General features: G+C 45.5%; 1 protein-coding gene and 1 pseudogene across 3 annotated transcripts in view; one reads left to right on the forward strand and one right to left on the reverse strand.

The window, feature by feature from the left end:
- Positions 1-4476: 4476 nt before the first annotated feature.
- LOC116834353 (zinc finger MYND domain-containing protein 19 pseudogene) lies at positions 4477-5049 on the reverse strand (annotated as a pseudogene).
- A 1856-nt stretch (positions 5050-6905) lies between these two features.
- PHLPP2 (PH domain and leucine rich repeat protein phosphatase 2) overlaps positions 6906-18394 on the forward strand; it is a 134835-nt gene continuing 123346 nt past the window's right edge. For all 3 annotated transcript variants that reach the window (XM_075073616.1, XM_075073618.1, XM_075073617.1), the window contains exon 1: positions 6906-7149. In XM_075073616.1, the coding sequence (XP_074929717.1) occupies positions 6908-7149 (242 nt within the window). In that variant the 5' untranslated portion in view covers positions 6906-6907. The remainder of the gene's footprint in view (positions 7150-18394) is intronic.

The following is an 18394-nucleotide window of genomic DNA, read 5'->3' on the forward strand; positions in this document are numbered from 1 at the left end:
TGACACAAAGGCCGGCCAGCCCCTCTCCCCTTTTCATGTCCCTGCTCCAAAGCATGGGGACATCAGAACTTTTCAAATAATTTTTTAACATGGGCAAAACATAAGAACTGCTATACTGTGTCAGACATTTTTCCCTAGCCTCGTTCTCAGAAACTGTTTTGGCTGAAATTTTCTAAAAAGATGTTCAGCTGGAAACAGACACCTGGCATGGGAAATTGGAGCCCAAATGGTTAAAATTTGACAAAGATATAGGCAATTAAAAACAACATCTTATAATGGGAAACCTTAATAATATACAGGGGTGGTAGCACTGCCTATAATTCAAAAATGTTCAGTTGTTAGTCAGGAAATGCAGCAGTTTGGGTTTTATTAGTAATATTAACTTGGTCACACTGCACCACTGAAAACTGCAGAACGGATTGTGTTTAGACTTCTTGAAAATAAATGCAAATAAATTCCTGGCTTGGTTGCAACCCAGAGAGCAGAGTTTGCAGCTCCAAAAGAGAATATTTGAGCTTGTGGAAACAGGAGGGTTGTAATGAAAGTCCCAGTGTAACCTTAATTATAATGATGCTTACTGAAATGTCAGCTTTTATCAAGCTGTTGCGTTCATACACTAAGAAGTTTCAGGACACATCATTTCTATAGCTGCTATGTCTTGATTACAGTCCACGTTCTCTATGCTGGTCTTCTGTTTGGAACACAGCTTTCTTTCTAAAATAGTGGTATGTCCAGAAGGCAGATTCGGTACAGTGAGTAACTTGCAAGTCAATGATGTGGGGGAGGGCTGTAATCATAAAGATTGTGTAGAAAGTCTATTTAATAAAGAAGAGTGATAACCTAGACTTCTCATCTTGAAGGGTATCTCAGTGCTTTTCAGCTTGTACGTGAGGATCACTTTGTGAGCACTGAAAAGCGGCCACTTCTGATGAAAACACACCAGCTGTCTAACAGTGTACAGCAGTGCTATGTAAGAATTTAGGGCAGGAAATGAAGTAGCATATTATAACAAGTTGAAATAAAGGAGGCTAATGTAATTTCTCAAGTTGAACTGTGAAATTAGTGGGTATCTTCAAGATTCAAAGTGACCCCTCTTCTTTGCATTAAGAAAGGAGAACTGAATGTTGGGCCTGGGTTAGACTTTGTGATGGAAAGGACTTATGATGGATTTCTGCATTGTGCAAGTGTGCTGTGAAGGACTGACTTGGTTATATATTTTGCCTGAGCTCTGCTGATCCCCCAGCCTTGATATCTTTGGGGCAAGGATTGTCTCATACTCTGGCCCTGATTCTGGACAGAACCCAGGTCCATTTCCCCAACTGGGAACTAACTTGGAGGAATGTTATAGGTAGTCCTGTTTTGCTTGCCACCTCTCACCCCTTGTCTGTCATAGGTGTGAGAGGGGTGCAGAAATATGGGGCCAGAACATCTGTTTCCCAGCTGTTCTGAGGTGGCAGATTGACTGACTGGTAGCTGTTCAAAGCTACCTTTGGTTAGAACAGCTGGGGACTGGGCCCAGAATCCCAGAGGTACAAAGTTGTCTTAAAACCACTTTTGCATCCCTCTACCTCCCTCCCTTTCCTAGGGTACATCTGCACAAAAAAGAATTGGGGCCTAAGTGTCTGTACAGTGCCTAGCACATTGAGGGCCCTAATCCTGATCAAGGTCTCTAGTTGCTACTTCAACAGAAATATAACTCAGAGGATATTGGTTTAATTGATGTTCCTGTAATTTTAAAGCATTTCCCTGTGTATGGGTTCTGCTGCTGTGTGACAGTTGGTTGCTATGTCCTGAGAAAGATCCTAATTGTTTCCTCTTAGGCCAGGTCTACACGATGCGCGAAAATCGATTTTAGATACGCAATTTCAGCTACGAGAATAGCGTAGCTGAAATCGATTATCTAAAATCGATCTACTCACCCGTCTTCACCGCGCGGGATCGATGTGCAAAGCTCGCCATGTCGATTCTGGAACTCCGTTGGTTTTGGTGGAGTTCCGGAATCGATGTAAGCGCGCTCAGGGATCGATATATCGCATCTAGATGAGACGCGATATATCGATCCCCGAGCAATTGATTGTAACGCGCCGATATGGCGCGTCGTATAGACGTGGCCTTAGTGTGGATGCCCAGCAGCTTCTAGAGCAGGCGTGGTAAACTTGTACAGCAACCTTCAGAAGTTCAAAAGCTGACGTGTGCCTTCCGGGGCTCGGGGTTTCAGCCACGTGACAGGATTGTGGGGCTAGAGGCTTCTGCCCTGGGGGAGTGGGTGTCATGGGGCTTCAGCTCTCTGTGAGGCACCTGCTGGGGCTTGGAGCTTCAGCCCTGTGGGGAGAGGGGTCTTGGGTCTTCAGCACTGCTCCTTCTGAAGCCCTGAATCCTGGCAGACGTCCTGTGGGGTTGAATCCCCAAGACCCCCCTCCCTGCTGGGGAGAAGAAGCCCCTAGCCCCATCACCCAAACCCAGGGCAGAAGCCCTGAGCATTCAAACCCAGGGCAGAAGCCCACCTCAGTCTGATAGGCAGAGAATGGGGGAGGGATGGGCATGGAGAGCTCCACGAGCCACACTTTAACTGTAAAAGCGCCACATGCATCTTGCGAGCTGCGGTTTGGTCACCCCTGTTCTAGAGGATGAAATGCTCCATTGCTAGTGAGATGATAGATGCTCACAGAAGTCTAGCACCACCATCTGTAAGCAAAGGAAACTCCAGAAGGATTTCTTAGGGTTTGGCTACACTTGCAGCTGTACAGCGCTGGGAGTTAAAGCTGTCTTCGTACAGCTGTGTAGGGAAAGCGCTGCAGTGTGGCCACACTGACAGCTACCAGCGCTGCAGTGTGGCCACATTTGCAGTGGTGTTGGGAGTGGTGCATTATGGGCAGCTATCCCAGCGTTCAAGTGGCTGCAACGTACTTTTCAAAAGAGGGGGGTGGGGTGGAGTGTGACAGGGAGTGTGGGGGAGACAGAGGGAGTGGATTTTTGGAGCTTACACTGTCATCTCCCTGCCTTGCAAGTTCCAACCCCTTTCCCCACCCCTCTCTCATTCACTAAATGCAAATAGCCTTCTTTATTTTTTTCCTCACAGACCAGATAAGCAGCTGCTCCGAAACGGACCCCACCCTCCACCCGCCATGCTGTTTCTCTCCTCAAACAGACACTAGTTGTGGACCTTCCAAAGGAATCCCCCTGCCTGCCTCTGCTTGAGCAAACAGTAGCTGTGTTTGTTTTTTAGATAAGCAGCTCTCGGAGCCCCGAGTTCACAACAAAACAAAGTGTGTTATCTTTACTTGAAAGCATTTTGGGAAGGTTCCGGAGGTCAGTTACAGCGTAGTAAGATTAATCACTATTTACACTGGCACTCCAGCGCTGCAGCACCAGTGCTGTTCTCATTCCTCTCGTCGAGGTGGAGTACATGCAGCGCTGTAGCCAGGAAGATACAGCGCTGTATGTGCCTTGCCAGTGTGGACGGGGAGTGAGTTACAGTGCTGTAAAGCCACCACCAGCACTGTAACTCTTAAGTGTAGCCAAGCCCTTAGTTACTATGATGAACCTCTCTCTCACCCTAACAGAGGAAAATCTAGTTGACAGCATTGACTGCTGAAGTGATAAACTATTGTAAAAATTATTTTGCCATGTGGAATATGCATCTGGTACTTGGGACTCTGAGGCGGAGCATGAAAAAATATTTGTTTTACAATGCAATATTGATTTGCCTAACACTTTATTGTGATAGGTTTAGGGCATGTCCATTTGGAGCAGTGGCCTTCACTCTTCACAGATTATGAGCTTGAACACCTGCTGTGGAATGAACAGCTAGCGTAGTGAGATTTGAATTGAGCCGTGCTGCTTTTAGGGCACTTCCTTGTTAGTAGTAGTGGTAGAGTCAGGCCCCTCAAGAGAAATTTGGAGCCTTAGTACCTAATGTTCACTGGAGCTCCACCCCCTGCAATTTCAGTTTGTTTCTTTATTTATTTTTACGTGACAGTTTTTTTACTTGTAGGCCAACAATGTGTTCTCATCTAAACATTACAGTAAATGAGTCCTATTGAGACTCATTTTTCTAACAAAAAACTGTACATGAGTTTACAAACATATTAACATATAAATAATGAGAAGCTTCCTGCCTGGAGCCTCCACAGTAGTCTTTTTGCTTGAGAATATAATACTGGAAGAGAAGACCCAATCCCTTTCCACAGCACCAGTCAGAGTTGGCTTAGTCCAGTCGGCTGGTCTACTCAAGCATCACAGATTTTGTCTTCTTCAGTGTCTCTGGCTTCAATAAGCAGTCTGTCATTACTGTGCAAAAGCAAGAGTCCAATGCCTTTGAGAAGGAATCCTGCTGCTGAGAGGTCTGTGCCACTTGGTCATCGTTGTGGTCCGAGCTCTTGCTGGAAGGTTCGTTTCTTCTCCCGACAGTGCATCTTGTGAGCAGGCCAGTCCTTCTGCTGGCACTGAAAACCCATAGTACCTTGCTACCTGGCATCAGCCACATATATTGAATTCACATAACTGTTTTTCAGTCATTTTGCTTGGGAGGTAGTGACATTCATAGTATTTGCATGAATTTTCCTCTTCCTCCACAACATCCCCATTAGCATTGTAATACTGCGTTACATTCAGCACAGGAAACTGCTCTTCTATTGGATCTGTGGGAAGCTGCTGGATCGCCAGCCAGTACAGAGTTTGTTCCCTTTGTTTACTAGAAACATCTTCAACTTTGGGTCTCCATCCCCATGGGACTAAACACAGATTGTCCATTCGGTTGTCCACCGTCGCTGCGTTCAGATGCACCACTTGAAATCCTGGGGCAATCCCTCCCCGGTGCCTCTCCCACAGTAGCTCGTGCAGCAGACGCCCAGATCCCCATCCTCTGTTTTTGTCAAAAGCATAAGCAAATATTTTAGCACCATTTCCATCAGCATCTACCTCCATCCGAGCCTCATAAGAGTAACTCTCCGCTAATGGGATGTCTTGTTCACCTATCAGCGTATACTTTGTCTTGCTGGCCACCCAGCTGAGCTGCACAATCCCCAGTTTGAAGTCGATCATGACCGCGCCGGGACATTAGACATTTTGTGGGGAACCCTGGACTTGGGGCCTTGATACAATTGCCTCCCTCCCTCCCCCCCCGACCTTCTGGTCAGCCCTGGGTAGAGCTGTATTTCTAGGCAAGAGGGAAGGAGCATGACTATTTATGTCATTAATGAGACGATTCCATATTCTAGTGAATCCTTGTTGTTGAATCATCAGAGTGTCAAACCAGTCAGCTGGGATAGAGGATTTGGTCCCATCTGTGGTTTAATTTTCCTGCTAATTTTATGTCTCTTTAGTAATGGGTGAGATCCAAAGAGGTGAAGGATATTTCCAGATCATAGAGATACAAGGTGTTCCAGATACTTTCCAAGCACAATCCAGGGGCCACTCCCAGCCTTACCTTAGTTTATGCAGTCTCCTCACATGTCTTATCCTCAACTATTATGCCTGATGGTATTCGGTGCCAAAAAATTAAAAATTCTGCACATAATATTTTAAAATTCTGCAAGCTTTATTTGTCAATAAATAAATGCAGAGGCTTCAGTATGGCAGTGGGGAGCACCGGCCACTGGCTATACAAAGGTGAGAGATCACCTTGCACCCTTCCCATCCCCCACGCCCAGGACAAGGACTCAATGATGAGGCTGCACCCAAACCTGACACTGCACAAGTACTGAGTATACCCCAGAAACCACCCTGGGGCCCTGCCTCTCTGTGCTAGGCACACCTGTTGGGCAGGCAGGCTCAACCAGGCAGGATCCAAGTGTGGAGGGGCTCAGTGTGAGGTGAGAGGATTCTGTTTGGGACAATCTGGGCAGTTGGGGGGGGTCTAGGTGTGGGGGCATCTGGATGCACAACGGCTCATTGTGGGAGGTTCCAGGTGCAGGGGCAAGGGAACTCTGCAGCGTCTTCCAGGTGAAAGTGGTTGGGGATCAGTGGAAGGGCCTGCAGTGCTGAAGGGAGTGGGACTTGGTGGGGTGGGGGTCTGGGTGCAGCTAGTTGGAGGTCAGTGGCATGGTGGTCTGGATGTGGGGGCTCAGGGTGGTGCAGGGGGGGTTGGACTTATCAGGGTGGGGATTTGAGTGCAGGGACCTCAGTGGGGGGTGGTCTGGGTGCAGGGGGACTCCAGATGCAGGAGTTGAGGTTCAGTGGGGTGGGGTTCAGGTATGGAGGGCTAGTGGGGTTCTGGGTAGGGGTGTCTAGATATGGGGGGTCCAGATGCACAGGGATTGGGTGGATGGGGGAGCAGTTCCCCATACAGTGACTCCTTCCCCCCAACAGCTGAGGCAGAATGGGGATAGGAAGCATGAGGGGATGCTGAGCTTCCTGCAGCTGGGGGAGGATTCTGGGGGTGGGTCTGACACAGCCCGAGCCACTCCTTTGCAGGGAAAGAGGAAGTCCCATCTTCTCCTGCCTCCAGGCCAGTCAGGGCTAGCAGCTGATCTCGGCTCAGTGTAGGAGCCACTGGATGGGGTGTTCCCAGCCTTGCAGTGATTTACCTCTGTTGACTGCTCCAGGTGCTTGAAACGATAAACCTGTGCAGTTAGGGAGTGGTGTGTGATTGCTCTTGCAGCTTCCCTTTGCTTCCCTGTCAGAAAGTCATTTTTCTGCAGGGAATCAGAGAAATCTGGAGGGGACATGAATTCTGTGCATGTGTAGTGGCGCAGAATTCCCCCAGGAGTAAGCAGCTGTTTGGATGACTGCAACCCATGAGGGATGAGGGGAATTTAGGGAAGCAGAAGGAGAGGTAGGTGAGAGGTGGACATTATACTTGGCTGGTCATTGGAGGTGTTGGAGAAGGAAAGCAGTGGGCAATCTATTGGATTTCAGTCTTTGTGCCAGCAGCTAACCATCTACTTTTGATGTCATTTAGAGGAACATGAAGCGCAATGGGAGCAGAAATTGCTTGAACAGGAGGAGTCGGTTTGGCTCCCATGAGAGAGACTGGCTGAAAGAGGATGTTGGGCGAGGCTGTGTATACATTTATGGAGCAGACTCTGCAACTTCAATGTCTTCTAACGTGCACTTGGTCCTTTGTACAGTGGATACCCTGGCATCTGAGATCCGTGATGAAGAGGGTAGGGAGAACCTCTATTTGCAGCTCCATGGAGACCTGGTCAGGTAAGGACAGAAGGAAAAGGTAAATCCAATTCCAAAAGTGGATGGAGGGCAGTACTTTCTTGCTGTATGCAAATGAGCGTGAATGAGAGTAGAGCTGATTTGAAGTAGGCAGGTATAGCCTTATGATTAATTTTGGGTACAAGATGCACTAGTCACTAATAACGGGCTTGTTCTTTGATGGCTATTTAGAGATTAATTAAGATGACTGGTGAGACATACACAGAGACTGAGTTTTATTTATATGATATTTAATATAAACAAAATCACAGAACTACGAAACAAGATAAGACTAATAGCTGAATCCGCATCATGTATACTCAGGAATCAGTGGAGCTGTGGATTCCCCTTAAATTGAGATTAAATGTTAAGGTTTTCACCATCCTGCTCTTCCGAGGTCCTGCTGAGCATCAGGTTTGATTCCCTTTGTAGGCACCTATTCCTTATGCATGCGTATTTCTGAGACCATGTTTAATTGAGACTTGGCTTCTTGACCATGTTTGTCATTCCTGCTAATCATTTTTTGGGCTACTGACAATTGTCATAAGCGTTTGTGCTGGTGGAAGGTTCTATAGGCAAATCTAACTGAAACTGAATACTAGGCTTCAGACTCACTGCAAAGCCTATTTTAAAATAATCTTTGTTTCTTTCATTATTCCTACTTGCACCGTAGCTTTAGTTTAATTTGCACTAATTAAACAAGCATCTTAACTTTTTCCAAAATATAAGCGATTATTTACATGATCACCTGAGCTCAAGTCATGGGTCAACAAAGGGGTTCTGTGTGGCAGATGAACCCAGCTCTGAGCATATAATGCTATAATTTATGAATGCTGTTACGCTCAGATAGGAAACACTCACTGGTGTTTTGTCTGGGAGGGTTTGACTGGTAATTCCACTAGAAGCTCCTCCTCTATGAAGAGTGTTTCCTCTGAGTTTAGCTTCTGGGAACTTCTAGTTGGACATGGAATATGCCCTGGGATGAGAGATGTCCCTGTTTATATAAGGCTGCATCTTTCCCCATATAAAGGACTAAACTTTACTCCCAGTATATATTATCTTATCATACTATGCTCTATTCATCTTTATAAAACTGGCATCCTTAATGATAGCATATTTGTTGGCAAATTATTCAAATGTCTTCACCAAAAAAAGACCACAGACGAAAAGGGCCAGAGTTAAGGTCATGGAAATGTCTAATGTGAATGTTCACAAGTGTAAATTTTCTTGAGAATGTATAATCTCTCTTTAAGTTACCTTCAATGATAATTTCTGTATCTTGACATCTACATTTTTTTTATTGAAATGCTCTTGGTATGTACTTTTGTGATGGTCATGACTGAGTAACTTTATAAATTAATGCTTTTTCACTGGGAATATCTCTCTAAAAAAATGAATTGCAAAGTATGCTAAGAGTATAAATAGACTTAAGCTATAAAGTTTTATTTACAGAAAACTTGACTTCAGTGTATAAAGTATTGTGCCTTAGGTCATTATGCACTGAAAATAGACTTCAGCTCATAAAGTTTAACATGCACAAACTTTGTGCTGAGAAGGTCATGGATTCCTCATAGCTTTACAAGCCATAGTGTCCTTTTGGATTTAGACTCTGTATTGCCTCCAGTGGACTTTGGATTTCAGCATGTAAACCTGCCACTCCTTTTCACAGACAGAGCTAAAACGGGAATCTTTAATCCACACTTGTCCCAGTGGCCATGTGGTTCTTCTAAGATGCACGGGGAGAGGCATGGCACTTTGGAGCACTTCTCCAGTTCCTGGTAAAAGTTCCACTGCTCGGGCCCTAGACTTTAGTGTGTTTGGGAAAGTCATTGACAGATGGGAGGAAAAACTGGGTGTCTTTTGCATCACTAAGAATTTTTGATAGTATTATTTGCATAAATTATACACTGAAGTTTTTTCTTCACAATAATTTATAGGTGTGCAAAACTGTGTGTACTGAATTGCTTATTGTATAATGACTTCATGAGCTGAAGGATTCCCGATGCTTCCAATTGCCTCAGTTAAAAAGTAAATCTATGTTCCTTATAGCTCCTTCACAGCCTCTCAGCATGGATTAACGCTCATGGAGTAGCATAGCTCACTCAGCATAGGTTGGGTCTACAGAACATCTGAGTTCCTGAGATCCCAGATATGGTTTTATCTATGGAGAAGTGTGGGAACATGAAGGAGGAGAGAACTGTGACATGACAGCTGATAAAATTTTATGTACAAGTTTTGCAGGGACCAAACTCTCTGCACAAATTCACTGCAATAGAAACTTTTCCTGCACAAATTGCTCGCTTGGAATGCTTAAAAGACTGGATTCTTGTTGTTCTAATCGTTTAATAGTTTTTCTGCTGTAGTGTTGGATTCCCTCTGAGACCTTTTCCACTGAGCTTATCCAGAATACCTTGCTCACTTCTAGGAGAACATTTTATCCAGTTTTCTTGGATTCAAAAAACTCAGTTCGACTCCAGATTTAGTCACTCAGGTTCCTTTATTTGTCATACAGCAAAGCTATGTTGATCAGACTCAAGTGTAGGGGTGGGTATAGTATGTACCATACATCCAGAGTTGCACAGAAAAACGCTTCCTTTATATATGTTTACACTTTACATTGCATCACATGTTTTTGAATTGGCTTGGTTACTTTGGAGGTTCCAGTCCCTGTGCAACATGCTCTGTCCATGCATTGTCCTCACTTGACCTAGTCTTTACCTCATCTCTACATTCTGAATTATTTTGTCCATTTTCAATAAATGGTCACTGGGTGTTCTCCATCTTATCTTAGCTGGTTCAAACTTTGTCTTTTTCAACCTAATGATCTGTTTACCTCCCTAATTCTGTTGTCCAAGAAATGAGGCCTCCCTCCAGATGTTAATTGCTCATGTCAGGCCAGGTCTCTACTACATGTTGTCAGGTTAGAAGTCTTGTTGTGGTTTTGGCATAGAAAGTTTTACGCACTGGAATTCATGATGGAAAACCAAGTATTGATGGTGAAAGCTAGTTCCTTATTTATGAGATTTGACATGCATATATACTAGCGTGTAATACAGTTTAAGTAAGGCTCTGGCTATGAAATCTTGAAAATAGAGTTTTGTAAAGTTTGATCAGTTTCTTCAGATTTTCAGAAACAATTCTGTTCTGTGAAAATGGCAGTTTTTCAAGCCAAAATATTCTCTTTGAAAGTTGAAAATTTGTATAAAAAGAGGATTTATAATAAAAATCTGGCTTCCTTTTCCATCCTGTGAGCAAATGCAGTTTCAATGAATTCAGTGATGTTGCACTCACTTTTGCAAGCTCTGGATTTGCCTCTCAGATTTTTCTGCTGTTGTGCATTGGGTGCTGAGAATACAGAACATGCAGCGTGGCTTGAATTCAGCATGTTGATACAGGAAAAGGAAGACAGTGCCATCCTCTTCTGTATTGCATCGTAATAGTGAGGTGAGTAAGACTAGACTTGCAGTGAAGCTCTCCCTTCACTTACAGAGTTTTTCTTGCTATGTATCTGAGTTGCAGGAACCAGGCATAGTTCAGTTACAGTAAGGATATGTGTAGCTGTTGGCATGGAGCCGTGGATGCAGCTGATAAATTGTGTTTATTGGGTGAAATGTTTATATGAAATTGCTTTTAGTGGCTCATTGCTTAGTTCTGTAGTGATTTTTCACCACTTAGAGAAAAGCACAGACGCTTTACCCCAAAGCCCTAATAAAGTTAGGATTTGAAGGCGCATTGTTGGAGCAGTTGTAAGAGATTGTGTTTTAATTCCCCTTTTGAACTTTTGTTCCAGCCTCTCTCTTCTTTTTGTTTTGCGGCATTACTTCCCTTTGATTTGTGTTAAGTTAAATAGCTAAGGCCTTGGCTACACTGGCGCTCTACAGCGCTGCAAATTTCTCGCTCAGGGGTGTGAAAAAAACATCCCCCTGAGCGCTGCAAGTGACAGGGCTGTAAAGTGCCAGTGTAAACAGTGCCGCTCCCAGCACTGCAAGCTAATCCCCATGAAGAGGTGGAGTACGTGCAGTGCTGGGAGAGCTCTCTCTCAGCGCTGACGCCGCGACCACACTCACACTTCAAAGCACTGCTGCTGCAGCAGCACTCCCGTGGCAGCGCTTTGAAGTTTCGAGTGTAGCCAAGCCCTTAGTTAATTGGTCTCGTGAATGATACTTTGAAACCCAGCCCTGAGCTTTAAACTGATTGCAGCGAGTCCTACTCTCACACTTGCTACCCTCTCAGTGCCTTTAGCAATTCAACAAGCTTCATCCTGAAATTCAGTTCTTGAACTCCTGCATGTCACCTATGCAAAATTCTGAATGTATACGTAGCAGGAAGATCCCCTAAATAAACTTCAAAGGGGGAAGGTCTCCATAGAGATACAGTAAGTATGAAATTCCCCTTACTAGTCATCTGTTTGATATTAGGATATGGTCCATTGTCCTGGTCAGTTCTCCTGAGGAAGATGACACCAAACTCAAGGTCTCACCATACCCAAGGTTTCTCAAGTACCAAGAGAATGCCATTTTAGTGCACAATCTGCTGATCAATGTGGTCACATGCATGTGAACACAAATAACCCAGTCAAGCATCTGATGTCACTTGTACCCCAGATATGTTGGACCCCAAGTAACTCTTAATTCCCATCATTTGAATCCTCATAGGTGGATTTTGTCCACATCTCTTGGGTTAAGAATACAAATATTGATCACCCTTTTGAGGTAGAAGGGGCAGGAGAAGCTCCCAAGATATTTATCCTAAACTTCCAGGAGTGTTCTTGTGCTGAAGTAGATCTTCCCCCAGTCTCTGTGATCCCCATTAAGCGCGTACACATTTCAGTAAGTTTCCTCTGAGCATTTACCTCTCTAAGATGTATAGGTCAAAGCTCTTCACCCTCTCTTTCTAGCTAAGACCTTGCATTCCTTAGGTTCTCTTTAAAATGTTTTCAAAAGTTACAGCTCACAACAAAGGGCAGGTTCCCAAAGCTACATGGACAAAATTCTTTTCTGTACCGGAATGAACCAGGTAATCATAGGCCAATGTCACATTAATCCCAGGGAAGATAATAGAGCAGCTGATGTGAGACTTCTTTAAGTATTATTAAATATTATTCTTTAATAAGTATTTAAGAAGGGTAATCTAATTAATGTCAATCAACATCGGTTTATGGAAAATAAATCCTGTTGAACTAACTTGATATTTTTTTTTGATGAGATTACAGATTTGGTTGGTAAAGGTGATAGTGTTGTTGTAATATACTTAGATTTCTGTAAGGAGTTTGATGTGGTTCTACATGACATTTTTTTAAAAAAATAGAATGATATAAAAACTGGATAACTCATAAGTCTCAAAATGTAATTGTAAACAGCGAATCATAATTAAAATTTTTAATGATGAGGGCAATTAACCATTAGAACAATTTACCAAGGGCTGTGGTGGGTTATCAAGATTGGAGTTTTTCTTCTTTAAAAAAAACAAAAAACCACTAGGAATTATTTTGGGGGAAGTTCTGTGGTCAGTGTTTATACAAGAGGTCAAACTAGATGATCAGAATGTCCTTTGTGGCCTTGGAATCTTGAGGGTCTCTGAAGCTGTTGTTCTGTGCTGGCCTCTTCTTCCCTCCTATGCTTATTTCTTACCCTGGCCTGATAGTGCTCTCTCACTGACCTAGCTGAAGTGACCAGTACTTTGTATGTGATACTGAAAACACTAGACTAGAGGGTTTGACACCACATGAAAGGAGAGGAAGTGTTCTCAGTGATTTGCTGGTGTATTCTCCAACTACAGGAACTCTCAGTGTGTACTGTACTGTGTGTAGGAAAGACCACGTACAATACAGTCTCTTCAGTTGAACGTTTCTGATTGCCTTCAAGTTTTGTCTGTTTATTGCATTATTTTCTGTTGGGGGAGGATGCATGTTTTTCTATATTCAGTTTGAGGATGAAAGGATATGTCGGGTAATTCACTTTCTTCACAAATACCATCTATTTAGGATCCTGGATCTTGCATTCACTAGTTCCATACAGGCTGAACTCCTCAAATGGTAACATTTTTGACCCCTAAGGACAACATTATGGGGTCAAGAGGCAAGCTGCCTTCACTTACTGTTGGTTCTGCACCACCCAGGACTCTAACGATTGCCCTTAGAACCTTCCAGTCCGTTCCTCTTTGACCAGGGTCTGTAAAGGAGTTACCTTTAGAGGAGCTGTGTTTCTCCAACAACTTATTTGCTTGAGGTATCTTTTATGATGGTTGTCGTGTCCTCCCTCCCTCCGCAGACTTTTTATTTCTAGACCCTTTGGCTTTTGGTCTGTCGGTTGCCTGGGAGCACTGATTCAGTCCACAAGGTTCCAGTCTCCAAAGATATTCCATGTCATGGTTCTATGGATAAACAACAAGCCTTTTTCCTTCAGCATTTGGTCTATTTTCAAAGCCTCCTACTGCTCCAAATTTTTAGCTTTTTGTTTTGTATTTCTTTCAGCTGTTTTCTTTGCTCTTTTAGGATGTCACGTACTGCCTTGACCCCTTGGGAGGAAGCGATACCGCTTAGCAGCATCAGGCAAAAATCTGTGCTGCAGAGAGCTTCTATAATGCAGAGCACAATACAAGTGTCTGAATCAGGCATGCTGTACAGGGTAGTGTGGGGAATGTCTAGAGATGTTACTGTAAACACTCAAGTATCGTGGGGAATGCCTCCAAGTCTTCCTCAGGGCAGTCCCCTGGGAGTTGTGCAAGTCCAACACAAGTCCAGAATGTTTCAGAGGAGAAACCCCTGCAGCATAAGCCTGAGCCACTTCACTTGCTGATATGGTGCTCGTGAGACTAGACTGGAGGGTTGACAGCACACACAAGTTGGGGGCAGATATTCCCAGTAAATTGCTGGGTTATTCCCCAGTAACACTAGCTCTTGGTCTGTACTGTACTCTGTGTAGGAAAGACCTTGCACAAGTACAATCTCTTCAGCTGCACATTTCCCAATGGAAGTTGCTTTCAGATTTAGTTCACAGGACTCTGTCTGGGTGCCACCTTTATCAACACAGGCCCAACTTCTTGCTAGGTTCATCAGAATATCTCTGCTATGTGCTGTGTTTTTGACTCCCTCCAAGCCTTGGCACTTGCTGCAGATGGCACTGACCTATGACTCAGCTGATGAGGCATTGCCTCCCCGCTACACTCCAAGGCATCACTGATGGAGTTTGGGCTTCAGGTAGCTTATGTCAAGATATAGGGCATCGATTTCCCTTTCTCAGCCACAGCCAGGAAGCTTAAGTGATAGGGTTTGTTTGGGGACCTGGGCAAGTCACGGCGACACATCTCAAAGTCTGCCTTGAGGCTGCAGCGATGCCTTGATGCTTCCCTCTCACCCTGAGTTTGGCGTCTTTGAATCACTTGGTGTAGCCAGAGCATTTTGCAGCAATACTGGCACCCTCCTTGAGTTTGCTCTTTGTGCCTTTTGCTCCATGAGTCTCAGCACATCCAATGTCTTTGCATCCCAGAGTATTGTTGATGTTCTAGGCTACCCCATCATCTTGCTAACCCCAGGTGCTCATGTGGACGCAATGGAGCTGATTAGGACAATGAAGTGATTGAGGAGTCTATGGGACATCCTGATGCCAAATACATTTCCGTGGTGAAAGAGCAGCAGGATGATGATTTTGTTTATTAGAATCCGACTTGTCCACAGTTGCTGAAAAAGCTGCCGAAGTTGCCACTCCAGGAATATGCAGAAGCCACGATTGAGAGATGGATAGGCCAGAAGCCCAGTGCCTCTCTTTCACCAACTGAAGCAGCGTGACAGACACTCCCCGCTCCACACACACAACCACCTCTGCTGCCCTATCTTGGAGGTCATAGAAAAAAAGGACATCTTCCTTGAGGACTCTACTGTCTCTCTCCTGCCCCCAGTGTCCCATGCAAGCTTTATACTTGGGATGTGGTTGGCCAGAGGAAAGAAAGATACAATGTAATGTGCCTCAGAACCTTGAGCTTCAACACTGGAATTGCTTTGGATGAAGCATTTGCCATTTTGTAGCTGGAGCCCTTTGTGTTGTGGACTAACGGGCCTCATTTTCCCAAGAACAAGTCAAGCTTTGGAAAAAGATCTGTATCCCAGCTGACTCTCTTCTCAGAGGTGAATGTTAGTGAGCAAGGGCATGGTCCTGATGGGGCATCAGTTCCTGGTAGTCTTTGATGACAATTATTCAGTGAATAATCTGTGTTATGGGTGGATATCTATAGGTCTACTCTAGCTCAAGGCTTCCAGCTCTCATCATCAGGTCCAAAAAAAAAAAAAAAAAAGAGATGAGAACCTACCCTGCATTAGAGAGAATCTCTTTTGGACTCGGAGACCTCTCTAGCAGTCTAAAGCTCTGCATTCTTCTGGGCCTCTCTCCTTCTTTGAGTCCCTTTCACAAAGGAGGGAAAGGAAAGTGTCGGTCTGTCTGTCTCTCTATTTATATATATATATAATGAGTGATAGACCCAGACTAGTTGGGTACAGCAGAGTAGTAGATGGCAGATATACTGGCTACTGGATAAGGAGTTTTCTGTTCCCTGACTGAGCAGAGCAGGGGCTGCTCCAGGCTAGGGTGGACACATGACTACCATTAGTGTGCAAAGAGTCAGTTGAAGCTGTTAGGCTAATGAGAACACCTGACTCCAATTAACCTGCAAAGAGTCAGGTGAGACTGTTAAGCTAATATGAACACCTGACTCTAATTAAGGCCCCTCTGATACTGTAAAAGGGTTCACTCTGGTCAGGCCAAAGGGAGCTGGGGAACTAGAGGAGAGGCAGTGCGGCAGAAGGGCTGGGTAATGAAGACACACTCAAGTCACTGGAAAGGGAGCCCTAAGGGAAGGGTGAAGAAGGTATTAAGAGAGAGAAGCGGCAGAGCTGTGGGGAAGTGGCCCAGGGAAATATAACAGCTCTGGCAGTGAAAGTTTAGCTGCCAACAGCTGCTGCCATTAGGGTCCCTGGGCCGGAACCCGGAGTAGAGGGCAGGCCTGGGTTCCCCCCAACCCACCACTACAGATATACCTCCTTGGAGGAGAAGACAGGCCTCTGTCAGGACAGGAGGCTAAACTCTTCTGGAATAAGCCCATAGGGACCACAGAGACTGTGGGAGTTCTCTCACCAACTTCTGCGCTTGGGGGAGGAGGCAGAATGGAGATGAGCTCGGACGGAGGGGGTGCCCCAGGGAGGGCCGCAGCAAGTAACGGGGCACAGAGGAACTGCTCTAGCTCATCTCTGCCTCCTCCCTTGAGCGCGCCGCCACCGCTCTGCATCCCCCCCCCCAAGCTTGCTGGGCCTAACAGCTGATTGATAGCAGCAAGTCTGGAAGGGAGAGAGAAGCGGAATGGCAGTGGTGTGCTCAGGGAGGAGGCGGAGGCGAGCTGAGGCGGGAAGTGGTTCCTCTCCCTATCTCGATATGCTCGTCCTGGGTGTTGCTCAGAGGGACTACAAAATAATATGGCTGTCAATTAATTGCAATTAACTCGTGATTAACTCAAAAAAATTAATCATGATTAATCGCACTATTAAACAATAGAATACCAATTGAAATTTATTAAATATTTTTGGATGTTTTCCTACATTTTCAAATATATCGATTTCTATTACAACACAGAATACAAAGTATACAGTGCTCACTTTATATTATTTTTATTACAAATATTTGCACTGTAAAAATGATGAAAGAAATAGTATTTTTCAGTACACCTCATACAAGTATTGTAGTGCAATCTCTTTTTATCATGAAAGTGTAATTTACAAATGTAGATTTTTTTGTTGTTGTTACGTAAGTGCACTCAAAAAAACCAAACCCAATTTAAAACTTTAGAGCATGGATGGGGAACCTCTGGCCTGCTGATTGATTTTAATCCAGCCTGCAGCAAGTCTCCGTGCCATTGGCTGGAAGCCCTGTGCCTTGTTCCCCCTTGTCCCTCCCCTCACCCCCTCTGCTTGGAAACTCCCAGTGGCAGCTCCACAGCTTCTATTGGTTGGTAACCACCGCCAATGGGAGCTGTGGGGGCGGTGCCTGCAGGTGCAGGCAGCACGCACCGTGCAGACCCCCTGGCTGCCCCTCTGCCTTGGGGCCAGACTTGCCAGCTGCTGACAGGAGCAGCGCAGGGTCAGAGCAGGCAGGGAGCCTGCCTTAGCCCTGCTGCGCTGACAACCAGGAGCCACCTCAGTTAAATGTCACCCGGCCAGAGCCCACACCCCTCACCCTCTCCTACACCCCAAACACACTCCTAGCCTCCGCACCCTAACCCCAGCCCTATCATAGAGTCCTATAAGATTAGCATTGGAAGAGACCTCAGGAGATCATCTAGTCCAACCCCCGCTCAAAGCAGGACCAACACCAACTAAATCATCCCAGCCAGGGCTTTATCAAGCCAGGCCTTAAAAACCTCTAAGGAAGGAGATTCCACCCCCTCCCTAGGTAACCCATTCCAGTGCTTCACTACCCTCCTAGTGAAATAGTGTTTCCTAATATCCGATCTAGACCTCCCTCACTGCAACTTGAGACCATTGCTCCTTGTTTTCTCATCTGCCATCAGTGAGAACAGCCCAGTTCCATCGTCTTTGTAACCTCCCCTTCAGGTAGCTGAATGCTCCTATCAAATCCCCCCTCATTCTTCTCTTCTGCAGAGTAAGTAAACCCAGTTCTCGTAGCTTCTCCTCGTAAATCATATGCCCCAGCCCCCTAATCATTTACGTTGCCCTCTTTTGGACTCTCTCCAATTTGTCCACGTCCTTTCTGTAGTGGGGGGCCTCCTGCACCCAAACTCCTTTCCAGACCCTGGACCCGAACCCCAGCCCTGAGTCCCCTCCTGCACCCAAATTCCTTCTCAGAGTCTGCACCCCTACCTGCACCCTAACCCTCTGCCCCAGTTCAGAACCCTCTCCCTCAACCTAACTCCCTCCCAGCCCTGAGCCCTCTCTTGCACCCTAAACTTCTCATCTCCAGCCCCACCCCAGAGTCTGCACCCGCAGCTGGAACCCTCACCCCCTCCTGCACCCCTACCCCAGCCCGGAGCCTGCTCCCACACCCTGAATCCCTCATTTCTGGCCCCACCTTGGCCCCTGAGGGAAGACCCGAGCCACTGCCCTCCCCCTATTGGCCTGGAACTGTGAGTGCTGGCTTACCCCACTGTGCGGGGGAAGCCCCAAGCCTCTGTGCCTCTCCCTGCAGGGCTGTGTGTGGCCCATGACTAATTTTTTCTGTGGGTCAATGGCCCCTGATAGTAAAAAGGT

The sequence above is a fragment of the Chelonoidis abingdonii genome, chromosome 19, assembly GCF_003597395.2.
Source record: "Chelonoidis abingdonii isolate Lonesome George chromosome 19, CheloAbing_2.0, whole genome shotgun sequence".
In the NCBI taxonomy this organism is placed as follows: Eukaryota; Metazoa; Chordata; order Testudines; family Testudinidae; genus Chelonoidis; species Chelonoidis abingdonii.